At 51.6% G+C, this 19286-nt stretch overlaps 1 protein-coding gene and 1 long non-coding RNA gene across 2 annotated transcripts; both read right to left on the bottom strand.

Annotated features, from left to right (window-relative positions):
- Positions 1-2179: 2179 nt before the first annotated feature.
- Positions 2180-9740, bottom strand: Krt8 (keratin 8). The gene is made up of 9 exons (XM_052160594.1): positions 9311-9740; positions 6662-6870; positions 5838-5898; positions 5144-5239; positions 4472-4636; positions 4087-4212; positions 3433-3653; positions 3230-3288; positions 2180-2570 (listed from the first exon to the last, which is right to left on the bottom strand). Exons 1-9 carry the CDS (start codon positions 9650-9652, stop codon positions 2377-2379), a joined length of 1473 nt encoding a protein of 490 aa, XP_052016554.1. The 5' UTR covers positions 9653-9740; the 3' UTR covers positions 2180-2376.
- A 6442-nt stretch (positions 9741-16182) lies between these two features.
- On the bottom strand, positions 16183-18248 carry LOC127667697 (uncharacterized). The gene is made up of 3 exons (XR_007973918.1): positions 18067-18248; positions 17050-17155; positions 16183-16386 (listed from the first exon to the last, which is right to left on the bottom strand). It is a non-coding gene; the product is annotated as an uncharacterized LOC127667697 (long non-coding RNA).
- Positions 18249-19286: the final 1038 nt, after the last annotated feature.

Here is a 19286-nt window from a genome sequence, read left to right as displayed (position 1 = left end):
GCACTAGTGGGCAAGAGGTCTCTCAGCATGTTCCAATCGCCCAGGGCAGTCCTGATAACTCTCCTCCTGTTTTCTGAGACTCACTTGGATGAGTTTGTAAATGGTAATAAAACTGCATTCACCTCCAAGGGTGTTAGCGTAGACCTGCCATCCCATCTAAGGCAGGTGGACCAGTGAGTTCAAAGCTAGTTTAGGCTATAGTACGACTCTGTATTAAATAACAACAACAACAATAATGATAATAAATAAGAGTAAGAAGGCCATGGAAATAACTCAGATGATAGAGATGCCTGACGCCAACCAAGCCGGCCTGAATTCCACCTCAGAACCCACAGAGAGAAGATGAGAGCCATTCCTACAGGTTGTTCTCTAACCCCCACACTGACATGCATATCTACGCATGATGAATAAACAAATGATGAAGTGTAAATGTTTGAAAGCACACAAAGGGTGTGTGTGCCTTCACGTTCAGATTGACGAGTTGTCGGACCCCCCTGCTGGAGCCAAGAAAAGGATGGTTCAGTGGTGGGCGGGACCATTCCCTGGCCATGACTGCCCAGCTATGCAAAGCTCTGGGGTGCTACTTAACCCCTAAATCTCAAGCCAGGTTTCTAAAAATGGACTTAGGGTATCACTGTGTTTCTCTTCCCAATGTGGCCATGTTGAAGAGTCCTTTTTCTGTTTCTCACTATTATTGTGTTTTTTTTTAATTGGTTTATAAGTAAGGATAGGCAGCCAAATCCAACCTACTGGGGCTGTTGGCACACAGGCTCTGACTAACACAATTATGACTGAAGTCCCTTACTTAAGATCCTTACTTAGGCTCCTTGGCCCTGGTTGAGCATGATAGAAGGTTTGGAAGGACAATGACAGCCTAAAAGCTCAGATCCACAGAGTCAGGTAGCTAGGAAGGTGCTAAGGCTGATGCCAGGGGACTGGGAGGTAAGTGGGAGTTTTCTGTACCAGTCTATCCCTACTTCCTATCCAGTCTGTTCCTACTTCCTGTCCAGTCTGGTCCTACTTCCTGTCCAGTCTTTTTCTACTTCCTGTCAAGTCTGTTCCTACTTCCTGTCAAGTCTGTGCCTACTTCCTGTCAAGTCTGGTCCTACTTCCTGTCCAATCTGGTCCTACTTCCTGTCCAGTCTGGTCCTACTTCCTGTCCCCTCTATACCAGTTCTCCATCAGTTTTCAACAAACCTGAAATAGAGAAAGCCTCAGCAGTCATGCCAAGGCCTGTTGCACAGCTAGCCTGGGACTGAATGGATTGTGGGAAACTCCACACTGATGGCAATGGTGTTGGTAATGTCTCATCCAGCTGTCTCCTAACACTTCTCCCCTGCTCTAAACCTTGGGACACTTGCTCAAAAGATAGGCAACCCTTTTCACACACTTCAATGAACCCATGCACACCCATAAGCACACAGTCCACCCTCCACAAGCAAACACTGGCTCTACACACACCCTTTCTATCAAGATTACAGGGGAGAGGCAGGAGTGGTAAGAGCAATGTGGGTGGGTGTGTTTGGTGAGGAGCCGGGGCCAACCCAAGCACCTGTGCCAAGTCCTATAGTGAACTATCCTGGCATCTAGAAATTGCAGGCCCAACACACCCCATCACTAAAAACAGACTCTGGACCTCTGGAGGGGTGGGAAACCAGACTTCCTAGGTCCCTGGCGAGGACATAGAAAAGACTGAACACAAGGAAGCTGTGTGTCTGGCCAAGGACAAGCTGGAGAGCGGGGCAGTCTTTATGTCCACGCCCCGCTCAGCCACTTTGATGCCTGAGGTCTGGGGAACAGCATGCTGGACTCTCTCTGATAGGACCACCCAAAACCTGATTCCTTGCCAAGGGTGCTGTGAAGCTCGAGGGAACCTAGATACCTGAGACCCTGCTGTAAACTGCGGGAGGCCATGCATTGGTAAAGCAAGTGTCCCACCGTTAAGAGCAGGGGAGGCAAGTGTTAGGAGACGGCTGGATGAAACATTACAACACTGCCATCAGTGTGGAGTTTCCCAGTCTCACGGTCCAATAGCCAGAGTATGAACTGGCTACCAACACAACATTCTCTTGGAACAGCCTGGAGGAAAAAGACTTCCCTGCACACTCAGCTCCTATATCCCAGGAAGGAGCCTCCTGCCCATCCCCTCCCAACGACATGAATACATACACAGCAAAGCTAGTTGATAGAGCCAGCTGAGGCTTTATTTTGGAAAATACAATTGAATGGGTTTGGGTGGGGGCCATTGGGATATCCCAGATAGGAAATTCCTCTCAAGGTTGGCCAGAGGATTAGGGCTCATCCTCAGGCAGGTCTCCAGTTCCCTGACCCTGAGCAGCTGCAGGGGCTCAGGCTGGCAACGACTTCAGTGGCCATTCACTTGGACACAACATCGGAAGACTCGGACACCAGCTTCCCATCTCGGGTTTCAATCTTCTTCACAACCACGGCCTTGGTGCTGCGGCTAAAAGTGCTGGATCCCCCAACGGAACTAAAGCCGGGCTGGAAGGAGCTCATACCATAGTTGAAGCCAGGGCTAGTGAGCCCCCCATAGGATGAGGTTAGTCCTCCTGGTCCAGGACGAGGGATAGAGACAGTCACGTGAGCACAGGCTTAGAGCCCCTTCTCCCTAGTCACCCTCTGACAACCTCAGATGAAGAGGCTGGTCTAGACCTGACCGATTCCACCCTGGGCCACTCCTCGACTCTATGGAGAAGCAGACTGAACATCAAAAAGGCTCCCCTTTTAGCTGCACGGCCCTGACTAACACTCAAATGAGCCCGTCTCTCAAACTCTATGGAAGGGATTTTGAGGTTGCAAAATGTGAAGAGGCATAAAAGACACGGGTAAGGAACTTAGCACAGGTCCGGCACACAGCTAGCATTTGTGTGGGACCTGAGCATATCATTTGGGCCCTTAGCCTAGCACCAATCACCCTGGAACCCGACAAGAACAAGGAGTCCAACCCTGATGCAAGATATTTCCTAGCCATTCATATTGAGGAAGTCAGAGGCCAGTGATTGGAGGGGAGAGAGAAGGAGGAGCTAAGAGAAGGCGGGGCAGAGAGAGAGGGAGCCTGGGAGCTGCACGAGGGACTTATTATATTTTAATCATTTTCCCACTACACAGTCCCTTCCCTTGTCTCTGTCGACTGCTTTAGCATGGTGTCTATCAAAGCCCTGACCTCCTGGGCCCCCTGCCCTCCAGCCCCAAAGCTCAGGACACCCACCTGAGTAGCCACTGGTGGTCTTCGTATGGATACTCATGTTCTGCATCCCGGACTCCAGCCTGTAACCAGATGTGTGAGGTGTCAGGGCCATCTTGTGGCCCTTTTCGTCCCAGAGCATCAGAATCCAAGTCCCAGGAGGGCTCCAGACAGCACCCACCCACCCACCCCCCTCATTCCAGGCTTTCTGAGACATCCAAGCCCACCTGCTCTCCTCGCCCTCCAGCAGCTTGCGGTAGGTGGCTATCTCGATGTCTAGGGCCAGCTTGACGTTCATCAGCTCCTGGTACTCTCGGAGCTGCCGGGCCATGTCCTGCTTGGCCCGTTGCAGGGCAGCCTCCAGCTCACTCAGCTTGGCGTTGGCATCCTTAATGGCCATCTCCCCACGCTGCTCCGCATCAGCAATGGCCGCCTCCAGGGTTGCCCTCTGTGGGGAAGAAGACATATGAGCACCCATCCGCATTGAGCTTCTTTTTGTAGTCATTTGTTTTGAAGCCCAGACTAGCCTGAATCTCACTATATAGCCCAGGCTAGCCTTCTCTTTTTTGGGGGAGGGGGAGGGTTTTTTTTGGGGGGGGGGGTCAAGACAGGGTTTCTCTGAATAGCCCCGTTTGTCCTAGAACTCACTCTGACCTCTAACTCAGAAACCCGCCTGCCTCTGCCTCCCAAGTGCTGAGACTAAAGGCATGCGCCACCGACAACCCTCCTTTTGTAACCTACCAACTGCCTTAATTACCATTGGGTATTACCACAGCTGGTTTTATGTTGTACTGAACCCTGGGCTTTGGACATTCGAGGCAAGTCCTTGAGCAACCGAGCTGCTTCCCCTTCATTGCAGTCCCAGCCACGCCCACCAATACCTGGCCTTTGAGGGCTTCAATCTCTGCCTGCAGGCGGCTGATGTTGCGGTTCATCTCAGAGATCTCCGTCTTTGTGCGGCGCAGATCATCCCCGTGCTTCCCAGCCAGGGTCTGCAATTCCTCGTACTGCAGGGGCAAGAAGGGAAGTGAGGTTTTATCTGAAATCTCACCCACCAAGCTCCTACATATGTGCAGAAACGGGCACGCGCACGTGCACGTGCACACACACATGCACACACCAGTGAAGGCCCCTCTCCAGAACTCCAGGCTTCCATTGTCCCGGGCCAGCCCACAGGCGGCAGGCAGAGTGAAATTTGGAACTCTGTTCCCTCCTCATGACCCAGAGCACAGAATGGGCCAGGGAGGGAGGCCCAGGCTTCCTTACCTTAATCTGGTACATGGTTTCAGCCTCAGCCCGGCTGCGGTTGGCGATGTCCTCATACTGGGCACGAACTTCGGCAATGATACCGTCCATATCCAGGGAACGGCTGTTGTCCATGGAGAGCACCACAGACGTGTCTGAGATCTGAGACTGCAACTCGCGGATCTCCTGTAGGGCAGAGGCAGGTGGTAAGGCTCTGTCCCTGCCCACAGGACCCTTTGCAATGTGACAGAGGAGCGAGTGAGAGCCAGGGTTTGAAGACATCAAATTTACAGTTAAAGGAAGACTCGGGGTTGGGGTTAGGGTCAAAACCCTGAGCCATGAAGGGAGGCATGGAGAGAAACCTGAAATAGGTAAACAGCCAAGGGGAAGGGGCGCGTCAAAACAGCTCAGAGACCAGGGGAGAGGCGTTGAGGACACCGGGAGCGGAAGTTAAGCTGGGTTCCCACTCTCTGGGTTCCCACTCGGACCTGGGATGGGTTAATTCACTCCTCAGCCCATTTCCCCATCTCAAGTAGGGGGCGGAGACTCTACGACAATTTTAACCGCTCCCTATGGTTACTGAACAGAGGGCCCTCGCTGATTGGCGTGCTGGAAGACCACCTGTTGGCTGGGCGCCTGAGCAGGACACTGACAGGCTGGACGGCCAGTCCACTCCAGCCCCTGAGAACGTACCTCTTCGTGGATCTGCCGGAGGAAGTTGATCTCATCGGTCAGCCCTTCCAGGCGGGACTCGAGTTCCACCTTGTTCATGTACGCTTCATCCACATCCTGAGGGTAAGGCGAGGAGTTCAGTGCTCAGGGGCTCCCCAACATCTGCCCACTTGCTGATCCTCCAACTCAGCCTCTTTCTATGCCCCTGGATCCCAGCCATGCATGTATTATTATTATTGTTGTTGTTGTTATTATTATCATTATTGTTATCATCATGGTCATCGTCATCATCAACATCATCATCACACATGCACTGGCAGTCAGCCTGCATGCGTGTCTACATGAGGATGTAGAGCCTCTGGGACTGGAGCTACAGACAGCTGTGAGCTGCCATGTGGGTGCTGGGACTCGAACCCGAATCCTCTGAAGAGGAACCAGTGCTCTTAACCGCTGAGCCCCTTCTTCTCTCTCTTTTTTTTTTAATTAATTTTTACCATGTTTAACAATGTGTGTGTGTTTCAGCATGTGGTTATGCACACAAAAGTTCAGGTGCCCTCAGAGGCCCAAGGCATCAGATCCCCAGGAGCTGTAGTTACAGGCAGCTGTGAGCCATTTAATTTGGGTAATAGAAGGAACTGAACTCAGGTCCTCTGGAGGAAAGGCAAATCCTCTTAACCTCTGTGCCATCTCTGTAGCCCTGCCCCCAGACCCTCACCTTCTTGATGAGGACAAAATCATTCTCCATCTCTGTACGCTTGTTGATCTCATCCTCATACCTGGTAAGAAAAGACCCGGGGGTCAGTGGGTGAAGGTGAAGCTGAGCTGCCCTGGGTGGGGCCCAAGGCTCTGTAGATGCCACACGTGTATGCACAGAGACACAGACACTCCTACCCCGCCTTGCTCTCTGATGGGGGGATGAATATCTCAGTTCAGAGATGGAGGGCATGCAAGGCTGGTCCTTCTGCCCTCCATACCCTTTTCCCAACCCCCACCCAACCTTATAGTGGGGGGGGGGGGAGGAAGCCTGGAGCAGGAAGGCACTCTCCAAATACACATTAGACGGCTTGCTGAGAGAGTTAGCAGCACGGAGCCTGTCATAAGACCTCCGAGCACTCTCTGGACAGCTAGCCAGATCGTAGCTGTTAGAGTAAAAGTGAGGACTGCTAGCTGCCTCTCTCTCTCTCTCTCTCTCTCTCTCTCACCTAAATGCAGAATAAATAAATAATAAATCAATCTTACTATGTAGCTCTGGCTGGCCTAGAACTCACTTTGAAATTAGGCTGCGTTTGTGTAAGCCTCCCGCCTCTGTCCCCTGAGTAAAATATTACAAATAACTGGGTACCATGCCCAGCTTAGGTACACTATCTAGCCAGGAAATGTGTTGCCCTGGGCTAGACAGTCCTGAAGCTGAAGCAAAACTGACCACATGGCCAGAGGACCAAACTGCCCATATGCAGAGGGTCACAAGAACGTAGACCTCTGCCCCCCAAAGCGAGGTGACGGCGTAAGTAAGAGGGCTTTATTCAGGGAGGGGCTCACTTATTCTTGAAGTCCTCCACCAGGCCCTGCATGTTGCCGAGCTCCGCCTCCAGCTTCAGCTTCTCCTGGCCCAGGGCTTCCAGCTGCCGGCGGAGGTTGTTGATGTAGCTCTCGAACATGTTGTCCATGTTACTCCTCGACGTCTTCTGCTGCTGCAGCAGGCTCCATTTGGTCTCCAGCATCTTGTTCTGCTGCTCCAGGAAGCGCACCTGCACGGGGAGGGAGGGCACAGAAAAAAAAATCCACATCAGGCTAGGGTCAGGATCTGGAGGAAGGGATAAAAAAAAAAAATCACGGTCTCCTCCCGTGGTCACATATGACCTGGGGAAATTGCACAGCATCGGGTGGCAGCATCGGGAGCCATGTTCCTCCAGCACTTGGAACAGGAGAGGGGGAAGCCTCAGCTGTGGAGGGGCTTTTATTTGCATAGATGATACATCACAGGCTCATTTTCTTTTTCCTTTAAGATTTATTTATTTATTTTATGTATATGAGTACACTGTAAGCTGTGTGGATGATTGTGAGCCATCATGTGTTGCTGGGAATTGAACCCAGGACCTCTGCTCACTCTGGCTCAAAGATTTTATTGTTATATGTAGCTGTCTTCAGACACACCAGAAGAGGGCGTCAGATCTCATTACGGATGGCTGTGAGCCACCATGTGGTTGCTGGGATTTGAACTCAGGACCTCTGTAAGAGCAGTCAGTGTTCTAAGCCACTGAGCCATCTCTCCAGCCCCCACAGCCTCGTTTTCAAAATGTCTCCTCGTTACCTTGTATGTAGGATTGAGAATGGCTTCTGTCAGCTATCAGCGATCATTTGAAGGGATCTTGAGTAAAGGGCCTCTCTCCCTGCATCCTGGAATGCTTGCTGGGGTGTCTACAGCAACACTACTGCTACCCTGAGCTGTGTAACTTGGTCTGGGTCTCCCCAACCCTGCAAATGCCTCCAGAAAGCTGAGGTAGGGCTCTTGGGAGTCCCTTCTCCACAGAGGGCCCACTTTTAGCCGACAATGAGGCTAGAGAGCAGGCAGGAATGTCTTCTTCCATCCGTGCCCCCCTGCTGGAGCAGCCTTGGAGACCCCTCAGCCTTGGGAGTCCCACCACCCTCTTGCCCACGTGTCCACAACCAATCCCACCCCCCCCCCACACACACACATCTTAGCGCATGCAATCCCAGACTGGTACAGGGCAAGGTCTTTTGTAAGAATAATAGCCAACTGCTCCATAGGAGCGAAATGCACTTTGTGTTCTCAGGCCAGAGCTCTAACTTTTTAAAGTGGGGAAACTAGAAAGATGACATCCTGAGGGAACAATCGGATTACTTTCCCACGACCTATAAATGCTTTCTTCCCCGTAATTACTAAAAGTTAAAAAAAAAAAAAAAAAAAAAAAACACCTTTTTTAAAATTTTAAAACAAATAACCCAAGTAATTCCAGCATTTCATCCTAATGGAATGCTGAATTCGGGCCAGGTGTTGCTAAAGCTCGTCCCACTTTGGGCTGAATAGGCCTAGAAACTGATCTGGGGGCCTGTCGAGTCCATTTTACAGACGAGGAAGTCCAATTTGACAAGATGGCCCATGGGAGGAAATTGCGGGACCCTGTAACCACAAGACACAAACCCCATCTGTGCCAACTGCTCTCTATCAGGACTCAGTGAGAAGCTAGGGGTCCTTGGAACTAGTAAGCCCTGGTGAAGAAGAGGCAGACGCTCCCGGGGCGTCCGATTCCACCGGCTCAGCCCCGTGTTTTCCCTCCTCCCCTTCCCACACCGCCTTCTCAGGAGCCAGTCAGCAGAGAGGGCCAATCGTCCGGGGGCCACGAAGGCCGCTGAGCCACAGGCCTGCAAAACCTGGCCTGGCTTTCCGCTTGCAAAGGAACCAGGCATTTGGGGCGGAGCCACGGTAGAAAGCGTGAAAGGGGTACAAGGGCCAAGCTCGCAGAGGGGCGTGGGCAGGCCGACGCTATATGAGGCCATAAACTCCGGTTAAAACAGGTCGTGAAACAGGAGCGGAGTGTCCAACGCCCGCAGACTTTGAATCCCTCACGGGCCTTCCCGAGGCGGAGCCTCGCGACTCCCCCTCCCGCCACCCCAACGCCGGAGCTCCTCCTGGTGGAAGGGCAGACCCAAGACCTCCGCCCAGGCTCTGTAGCGGCCCCGCCCACACTGGAGCAGGGCAGGGGCCGAGCAGTGACTCAGCCTGGACCCCCCACTCTCTGGCCTGGGGCACCAAAGATTTCCATCTGCGTTTGTCGGGTTCAGTCAAGACACCTGAAACCTTCTAAAATCTAACACAACCCTCCATTATTTAACAGGAAGATAGAAAAATGCATAGGGTACCTCAATGCATGAGGAAACCTTAGGGCAGTTCGGGGGCGGGAGTGGGGGGTGGTGTCCCTGCCACCAGAGAACAAAGCGACAGGGAAGGGACCAGGCCCGCCAGTGGATGTGGAGGTGCCCCAGGATTTAGTCACACGCACTTTAGACCCCCTCGTCCCAAACCAAAGTTTATGGGAGAAGTAGAAGAGAGTGTGACCAGAATGGGTGGGTCCCAACAGGAGCTCATGGGGGGCCAGAGATGTACGCATCTCTGTGACGGCAGAGGAAAGAGCGCAGGACAGTTAGTCGGGAAGAAAGGGCGCTCACCTTGTCAATGAAGGAGGCGAACTTGTTGTTCAGGGATTTAATCTGCTCCTTCTCCTGAGTGCGCACAGCCTGGATGTTGGGGTCCACCTCCAGCTTCAAGGGACTCAGCAGGCTCTGGTTCACCGTGACCGCTGTGATGCCCCCGACACCAGCCCCGCCAAAGCCGCCCAGACCCACGCTGCTGCCCAGGCTCCCCCGGAAGCTGCTGCTGCTGCTGCCCACCCGGGAAAAGCTGGAAGAGCTGATGCGGGTACCGGGTCCACTCGTGAACGAGCGGCTGCTGAAGGCCCGGGGACCGGAGGTGGACATCTTGTAGGATTTCTGAGTCACCCTGATGGACATGGTGAAGTCCGGAGTGAAGGCAGTGAGCTGAAGACAGAGGTTCGAGAGCGAGCTGAGCGGCTGCTTCTAGACAGTGGGACAGCGCCCAGCGAAGGCCCTTTATAACAGAAGAGGCCAGCCCCAGGGGAGGGAAAAGGGCGGCTCACCTGAGTGGCTAGACCCTAGAGGGCAGGGCCTAACTCAACATCTGCAACCTCCAGACAGGACTCAGGTGAGGGCAGTAGAGAGCTGCTCCCAGCGGGATCCCTCTCCAACCCCACCCTAAAAATCCAGGAGAGAGCAAACTGAGCCCTGTGAAGGCAGGAAGTGAACCTGGGATCTGCCAGCACAGAGATCTAAGCTGTCTTATCTCCTGCCCTCCTGTGAGAGCTGCTCTGGGAGGTCTGGGCAGAGAGGGTTCCCAGGCATTTCAGTTTAAACACACACACACACACACACACACAGGGTCTCAAGTCAAACAGGTTACTAGAACTCACCAGAAGTTGAAACTCAAGGAAGGTCAGAAGGACCCTTCCTCAGGGGTCACATTACAGACATGCGGTAGATTCTCCACCAGCAGGTCGCAATCCCTGGAGCCCCACCTTTACCACCTAGCACTGGGATTGAGGGTGTGCCCCACCACATCCGGCTGGTCTCTCCTAACACCTCCAAGAGATCTCGCTTAGGTGGGACTGGCCAGGATGGCCAGCAGGGCCCTTCCATTCCCAAGCCCCTGTTTGCCTTGTCTGGCCAGGTTACAGCTGACACCACCACCCCACCCTGCTCCCTGTGCAGCAACCCGCACCCACAGGCTGGCAAAGGGGGGTGAGGAGATATTTGAGGAATGAATGAACACATGCTTCTAGCTGTCTTCTCTCTGGGTGCAAGGGAAAGAGAACACAAACACAGCTCTTCTTTCTGGACACGGCCCAGTATTCTCCTTTCCTACCAAGACCAGAGAATTCCCCAGGCCAGGCAGAGCACCTGAGGCCTCAAGGAATTGCAAAGAATAAGGAACAGAGGCCAAGGCAGAAAGGGAGCACCCCAGAGAAGAGAGGTAGAGTGGGGGGGGGGGGCACAATCGTTGCAATGGCTTCTTTGGAGACACCGTCCCAAGGCTTCCAGTGTGGTGAGTCATGGTGCCTGGGAACAGGATGGCCCCGCTGGTGAGTCATTCTCCAGCCACCTGGACCCTCCTCCTCTGCCCCCGGACCCAAGCTGGCCAGATGTGATGGGGACAGTACCCTCTCCCTGCACCTGTCTCTCTGAACTCATTATCCCATTATCAGAGTGAGTCAGGAGAGCAAGCTGTGGCACAGGCTGCACCTGTGGGAGGCTGGAAACTGGAGAGCTGAGTGAGGCCCTCCAGGCCTGGGCGGGGCAGGCTGTGGGTAGAAGGCAAGAGGTTTGGGTCCCCAAGGCAAAGATTCCACCCGCAATTAAATTACCTGATGGGCTGGGCTCTCTGGAAGGCACTTCGGGGTGTGATGTGGGTATTAGGAGGATCTCAGTTAAGGAAACTAAATCCCCTCGGGATAGGGCAGCTAGCAGACACCATCCTACAGCCCAGGAAAAGAGTAGGCACCTACTGAGAGAACTGTCTATGGATTCCTTCCCTTCTCTAGGAGAAACACTCAGGACTCCAGAAGAACGGGCATATACAGGCAAAGAGACCCAGGATGGGCACATATAGGTCCCCACCAAAAGGGACAGAGACCCAGAAGTCACTCCTAGAGATACACAGACAAGTTCCCTCCATAGCACCTCTCTCTGTGTGTGTATGTGTGTGTGTGTGTGTCTGTCTGTGTCTGTGTGTCTGTCTGTCTGTTTGTCTGTCTGTCTGTCTGAGGTCACTTCCAGAAAGACCAACCTAGAAATCCCAAAGGGTACGCAGTGATCATATTCCTTCCTTGCCTATCCCTTGCCAGGAGCCCAGCCCTCAGTCCCCAGCCTTGGGCTTCTGGCATGTTAGGAAAAGGGAAATCCTATTTACACCAGGCCCTCTCACATCCCCTGAATCCACACTCCATTTTAAGGTGAAAGCCGATTGGGGCGTGTGTTCACCACCTCCTCTCTAACACGGGCCCACACCCAGCAAGACTGGAGACCTTTTTCCAGCAAACCAAAGGGAGGGAACCGTGGCTGGCCCCAAGCCAGGGAGAGAAAGCGGAAGGAGAAAAGGAGCAGCTGGTCAGACAGGTAAGGCAGCCCTGGGGAGGGACAGCCAACTCTCCCTTCCCTCCCTTCCCCCACACCACACCATTTTTAGAGGGACCTGAAGGGAAGGACTGATTTAGGACTTGTAAAAAGCTAGTCATCCAGCACCCTTCCTGAAATCTTGGCTTCCTCCACCCCAGCCACCTGGTTCCTTGGTCCCAGGAGTGTCTCTTAAGGTTTGGGTAAGGGGGCAGTCAAGGTGAGACCCCTGGGCTGTGCAGGCCAGTGCAGCAGCCCCACACTCAACCCAAGGCTTATGATTTGTCAACTCTCTGTTACTGTCCAGAGACCCCCAACCAGCCCCTCCCAATATGGCCTCTGCTCAGCAAGAGAAGGCCAAACTGCTCTGACGGATGGCTTCTGCCTGGAACTTCCCCAGGACAGAGGTAAAAGGGAAAGGCCCCAGGGACTAGGGCCAAGTGGTCAGAAGAGAAAGAACCAAACCAGGGCAGCCACAGGTATAACTCCTTGTAAGGCTGTCTCCAGTCACTGCGGTCACAAAACTCTGTTTATCAAAAGGGGGCATACACGCTTGTGGCGAGGTGAAGGAGCCCTGCACAGGCAGCTTAGCCCTAACATGTCTTTCCCGGAGAACCAGGGGGGCAAGGAGGTCTCCCATGTTAAGACCCATCCCTCTCCTGTCACTGCACACACATACACAAGTAAATAAAAGTAATTTTAAAAATACAATCATGGAGAGGGGGGAGATTAGTGGCTAAGGACCTAGCTCAATTGTTTGCCTCGCATGCCGCAAAACCTGGATTTGGTGCCAGGACCACATAAACTGGGCGTGGTGGTCCACGCCTATAATTCTGGCACTTGGGAGGTTGGGGCAGAAGGAGCAGAAAAGTCCAGGGTCCTCCTCAGCTACATTTTGAGTTTTAGGCCAACCTGAGAACAAGAGACCCTGTCTCCGAGGGGAAGAGAGAGGGAGGTGCAGAGCATAAACGAGCCCCAAAAAAGGAGCAGTGAATTTGTACACCAGACCCTGGGCTAGGAACGAGGGGCCGAGGGGCGTGGGGACTGATGTCCTTTAGTACCAAAATCACTTTGAACAACAGAGCAGTTTTAAATATTGAGAGCAGCAGTGCGGCATTTACGCAGCTGGGGGTACACAGTTAAAGAGTTTAAATAGGAAGCCACAGACGGGGGACCGCCATCTGGTAAGCCACAGAAAGAGTAATTAAGTTGATTGTTGGTTCTGTGCTGTGCGCCTCCAGGCAAAATTGTTCACCGTCTGTGCCTAACAAACCCAGGCCGCCAGTGACCTGCCACAGAGCTAGCTATTTCCCCAGCCTTCTCTGCATTTCCCGGTGTTTTGAGACAGGCCAGGTTGCCCGTGCAGGTTAAGCTCACCGTGTGGTCCAGGTCACTTCAGCTTATCATCGTCCCCAGCCTGCCAGACAGATGCGAGGAACTGCAGATGTGTATCACCAGGCTCCAGTGATGATTATTTTTTCTTCTTTTCTTCATCGTAAGTCATGGCTCTGATAATTAAAACCTCAGAACAGGAAATGGACTGTCTACCCCAAAGAGAAGCAAGCTTCCAAGTCAGGGGTTGTTCATTCTAGTACATACAGCACCAGAAGATGCCTTACACATATTGTAAATGCCTTATAATGTTATAAATATTGCTGACTTTTCATACGAACTCTATAAAACAGGAGGAGCCAGAAAGCTGACTCCCATAAGCTGTCCTCTGACCTTCGCAGGCACAGTGAGGCATCGTATGCGTGAGCACACACACATACACAAATAAATAAACATAAGGAAACATACCCAAATCAGCAGCCTTGTGGTTCTGTCTTCCTGCTTGGAGCTAGGACATGCTTCCCATAGGGTGATGAAGAACAAGATAAGTTATACAAGAGTTCAGCAGCCATGACACTGGCACCCAGCAGGGCAGGGTCTGAGAAGAACAGACTGTGACCAGGCATAGCTGATGGAAAGGACAGTGTCATCAGTCCCCAAGAAAGTCATAGGACCCAGGGTCAAGTGAGAAGGCCAAGCCTCCTCCTCCACACGGCTGCCGACTGAAGCCCACCAGGGCTACAATGAAAACTTGGCCCCTCCTACCTTCCCTCATCTCTGAGAACATTCTAGAGCCTGCCTTTAAAAGGGAATCTTTTGAAGTGGGAGAAAACATCTTCCAGTCATCTACCCCTAAAAGCCTGTGCTTCGTGGGGGCTGACTAAGAATCTCTGAATGTCTAACTTTGCAATAACTTACCAGTGTACCCCAGGAAGCTAACAAGTCAGGTACAAATGCTTCTGGCTCTGGGTGTTTTGAGCTACCCAAGAAAGGGGCTCTTGGGCCCAGGGCTGTTCAGTAGATAGAGTGCCTGCCCAGCATGCACAGAAGTTTCACCCCCAATACCACATAAAGTAAGCATGGTGGTGCCCACCCATAATCCTCTATCTCAGGAGGTAGATACAAGAGGATCCAATGTTCATCTTAAGCAACACAGCAAGTTCAGGATTAGCCTGGACTATATTGGTAGCTCTGAATCAATGACCTGTCCCTCAGATGAAGAGAGTGTCCTTTTTTGTTTTCTGGGTACACAGGATCAGCGACATAGGGAGAAGCCTCAGAGACCAGAACCCTGAAAAGACAATGGCAGGGTGGCCTTTGGGGGGTGTGTTAGCCTCAGTGTCTCAGCCCACCATGGCCAAGGCCATCACCAGTTGTCCCCCATGTAAAATGGCTGTTTGTGAAAGGCAGGATGGAGAACAGAGAGGTTTGAGAGTAGGGGTAAGAAGACAGGGGCTTTGGATGTACAGAGGGCTGGATGGCCACTGTCTACACAGATAAAGCCCACTCAGCACAGCCCTGGCCAGGAGGCTCTGGCTTGGAAGATCTCTCTGATTGATGTAGTGAGGCATAGACAGCAAAGAGACAGCCCCAGCCAAGGCTGCCTTGGAAGCAGATCAGACCTGGAGACCACAGACACCCAGATATCTCAGGAGCTTTAGTAGATCACCAGCCATAAAAGCAACTGCAGCCTTGGAGAGGAAGGGCAGAGGGAGGTTCCTCAGAAGGGAGTGCCCCAAGGCCAGCCCTACCCACAGTCCCCGTTGACTTGAGGGAGTAATGCCTCTGTTCTGGGGAAATCTTTTAGTGCTCCAACCTCTCTCACCTGTCAGCTTCCTCCTCTGATACTCAGGGGTGTGTCTAAACCACCTCTGATAGCTCCAGCTTCACCAACATCAACCAAAGTTTTATGAGTCTACATAGAGTTCGATTATCTAAGGAATTTGGCTTTGGTCATTGGAAAGCACTGAGGATTTTAGTTGGATGGATCTGAAAATAGACAGGATGTATTTTTTAATTGTAATAGTATTAGTTGTGTGTGTGTATGTGAGTGTGTACAAGTATGTGTCTGTGTTGGTGTGAGTGTGAGTGTATGTGAGTGTGTGTGAATGTGAATGAGTGTGTGTGTCTGTGTGTAAATATGTATGTGTTTGTGAACGTGAGTGTGTGTGAGTGTGAATGTATATGTATGTGTGAGTATGCATGTGAGTGTATGTGAGTGTGAGTGTACATGTGAAAGTATGTGTGAATATGTGTGTGAGTGTATTATGAATGTGTGTGAGTGTGTGTATCTGTGTGTATGTGACTGTATGTGAGTGTGTGAGTGTGTGTATGTGTGAGTTGTGTCTGTGTGTGTGAGTGTGAGTGTGTGTGTGTGAAACAGAGGGACTGTGAGGTCAAGCTGAGGCTTGTGCATAAACGACTGAACATGTGTGTGATGGTCAGTGTGGAATCTCCTCTCTTTTCACTTTCAAGTGGCTTCTGGAGATGGGACTGAGGTGGCCAGGCTTGTGCCACCCAGGATTTTCCCAGCTGAGCCATCCTGGCAGCCCTGCTGGTGCTGTGGGAGACACAGGTGCATTTGAATGCAGATCTCAGCAGGACCTCAGGTTCTCTCTCAGAAGAGCAACTCAAGGTGACACACTCTCCTGTGACACAACCTCAACTTGTCCTCAGAGCCCCTCCCTTGCCCCTCCCCATGCACACAGCACACACGTGCACTCACACACTTACATGAGTGCTCTGTCCTCTCTCATACGTGTGGCCCCGCGTACATTCCAAGCAGCACAACCCCTTGGCATGCTCACATCCCGCAGTGCGTGTGAGTTTAAGTGCAGCTGCCATCTTTTCGTGCCTCCCTGACACCCACCATGTCAGACTCATAGACGCTGCCTTCCTGTACCTGTCACGTGTGCATACACACGCATGTGCACAGGCACACATACCACACATGTCCAACACACAAACACAGACTACAGCACGAGGCTCTTGACAGCAAATGACTAATACCTGGTCTACCCGGCTTCAGCATAAAAGGTCATTTATTTGCTTTCTCAGTTGGGAAACTGCACTTGGTTTGTACTCTTCCTCCTCCTCAGCAGCTGTCTCCAAGATGTGACAAGGATGGACATCACCACTCGACTGCTTATTTCCGGATGCGTCCGGCTGAGGTTCCAAGGGCGACGCTCCTTCAGCTGACAGATCACAAGCCTATTTCTGAACCAAGCCTTTGGTCAGAAGAATAATAAAATGCTATCATTTGAGCAAGAAAGAACCCAAGCTGAGCCTGTGGGAAAGCGGGGAGGGTCAGGCCCACCCAGACTCATGCCAGGAGGGAAGACAACCTCACCAAAAAGAGAATGGGGAGATGCCTGCACACAAAAAACAACAGACATTCCTTACAGCCACGAACCCTACTGTACACAAGTAAAGACCTGGAACCCCAGAAGACTACAGGCTCGTGAAGATATATCAGCACACAGTGAGCCGGCCTCCGGTGTCTTGCCAACAAAACATTGATGTCAGATAAATACAGGATTAAGACATGTGCCATGAAACTTGTGGGGAAGCTGAATTTAGAAAAATAATAAATAATAAGGGCCCGGTAGGATGGCTGAGTCAGACTCTGTAACCCAGGCTGCCTTGGAACTTGCTCTGTAGTCCAGACTGGCCTTCCACACGTAGCAATGCTCCTGCCTCAGCTTCCTCTCCAAGTTCTGGGGATACAGGCACACTAGTGTGGGGATACCCACACTAGAAAAATAAGGTGTAAAGGCTGGAGGTAGAGTACCTGTCGTCCATTGTGAAGTTCTAGGTTCAATCCCAACCCCATACAAACACAACAACAACAAAAAACAAACGACAAACCAGAAGCACGTGTCAGCGCATACCTTTAATCCCAGAACAGCAGCAGAGGCAGGAAGATCTCTGTGAGTTTGAAGCTGTCTGCTCCCCACAGCGTACCCCAGGACAGCCAGAGCTGTGCTGAGATGCTGTCTTTAAAAAACAAACAACAACAACAACAACAAAACAGAAACCCAAAAGTAAGGTGGATGAAAAAGATCTGGAAATGTAAAAAGCCACTCACTAGGAAAGCACAAAATTCCTAGGGAAGAATGGAGCAGCTGGGGGGGGGGGGTGCGTGTGCGTGTGCGTGTGTGTGTGTGTGTGTCTGTGTCTGTGTGTCTGTGTCTGTGTGTGTCTGTGTGTGTGTAAGGCCAGAGTATCAGTTGTTAGCAAAGGGACCTGGGCGGTGGTGGTGCACGCCTGTAATCCCAGCACTCTGGGAGGCAGAGGCAGGCAGATTTCTGAGTTCGAGGCCAGCCTGGTCTACAGAGTGAGTTCCAGGACAGCCAGGACTACACAGAGAAACCCTGTGTCAGAAAAACCAAATCCAAAAAGGTAGTTAGCAAAGGCCAATGATGGTGACCTGGTGACCTATTTTCTCTTCTGCTGATCATACTACACTGGAAAACAGTGACATTTTCTTTGGGGGTGGGGGCAGGGAAGGAGCTAGGCATCAACCCCTGGACTTGGGACATGCTGAACAGCTTGCTCTACTGCGGAGCTAGGTCCCTAGGTTTTCTGCTCTTACCTAATTTCCACAACTGGCCTGAAGAAGTGGAACAGCAAAAAAGAGCTGCTAGGATACTGTGCACCCAAGTTCACACAGCTGAGACAGGGGAGTGGCCTCTCATACTTAGGGGAGTGTCTCTGCTTTTTCTCAAAAGTTCTAGTCCCACTGCATAGTAGGACAGGTGCAATGAGAAGTTTCTCATGTGGGCAAGCTAGTTACTTAGCCTCTCTAAGATCCCCTTTCGACAACTGGAAAAGTACATATGTCTGTCCATCCTTCAGAGAGAAGATAAGAACAAAGGGCAGGAACACAGTCATGAGCTTCAGTTCACCTTAGATTGACTGTTAGCGCCTCTGGGTGTAACAGGCTCCTTGGGACAGACGAGTGTCTTCTCTGCAGCACCTGATGGGCAACAGGAGGTGATTGAAGAAGAGAGTTTGCTCAGGCAATTGGGATGAGAGAGAGACAGAGACAGAGACAGAGAAGGAGACAGACAGAGAGATTCTGCAGGGTTGCAACAAAGAGATAACAGGCAAAAGTAGGCCTCCATGCAAAGCAGGTGCTTGCAAATCCAGTTCTTAGGGAGCAGGCCATGCAAATGGTGCCCTGCCCATGACCCGGTCCCTGCCAGTCACCGGTGAGGGCAGTTCTGAGGGGGGCAGGAGATCCGTGATGTTGACTCTCATTTGTTTGGCTCCTTCTAAGTGTCAAGGTGTCCTTTTTTTTTCTAGGATCATATGTTACTTATGATCCTAAAATAGCCAGTGGGAAAGGCAGCATTCCCACTTGCAAATGCGAACAGTAAAGTTCAAAATTCCTCCTGCCCGAGTAATGCAGTCAGAGCTTGGGGCCCAGGCCCAGGCCACTTCCAGAGCCTCTGTGCTTCCTACAGTGGTTCCATTTAGGAAAGTTGTCCAATTAAAAGAAGCAATAGTCAAGCTGTGGGGTGGTGGCGCACGCCTTTAATCCCAGTACTTGGGAGGCAGAGGCAGGTGGATTTCTGAGTTTGAGGCCAGCCTGGTTTTCAGAGTGAGTTCCAGGACTGCTAGGGCTACACAGAGAAACCCTGTCTCAAAAAACCAACCAACCAAACAAACAAACAAACAAATAAAGCAATAGTAGAACAAAGCAATGCTCATCAATAACACAAAGAAAATGTTCTCAAATCCAAAGCCACACAGAGTCACACAGTCACTAAAGTATTCCCACTGAAGAACTCCAACAGGAGTAAAGGACCAGTGCTGTGGATGCTATGTGGGACAGAAACCTTGACTACCTTGCAAACTGCATACATTTTGCATTAGAAAATCATCTCACTGTACTCTGGAACATGCTGGTTGAATGGATCTAACGACTGACTTGGCCTTCTCTACCATGAGGGAAAACCAGACAGATAGGACTAGGAACACAGCCCAGTAGTAGGGTTCTTTCTAGGGTGAAGGTGGGTTTCATTTCTACCTGGGGGGAGGAAGGAAAGAAGTAAGGAAAGAGAGAGAAGAGACAGACAGACAGACAGAGACAGACAGAGAGACAGAGACAGACAGAGAGACA

Source organism: Apodemus sylvaticus, chromosome 17 (assembly GCF_947179515.1).
Source record: "Apodemus sylvaticus chromosome 17, mApoSyl1.1, whole genome shotgun sequence".
Taxonomy (NCBI): Eukaryota; Metazoa; Chordata; class Mammalia; order Rodentia; family Muridae; genus Apodemus; species Apodemus sylvaticus.
This window is presented reverse-complemented; position numbering and strand designations above follow the sequence as displayed.

Excerpts from the sequence above, each read along its gene's own strand:
- Krt8 (XM_052160594.1), bottom strand. The coding sequence starts at position 9,652 with ATGTCCATCAGGGTGACTCAGAAATCCTACAAGATGTCCACCTCCGGT. Across the intron at positions 6,871-9,310 it reads TCGCCTCCTTCATTGACAAG|GTGCGCTTCCTGGAGCAGCA; the intron begins GTGAGCGCCCTT and ends CTCCCCGTGCAG. Across the intron at positions 5,899-6,661 it reads GTGGAGGACTTCAAGAATAA|GTATGAGGATGAGATCAACA; the intron begins GTGAGCCCCTCC and ends TTTTCTTACCAG.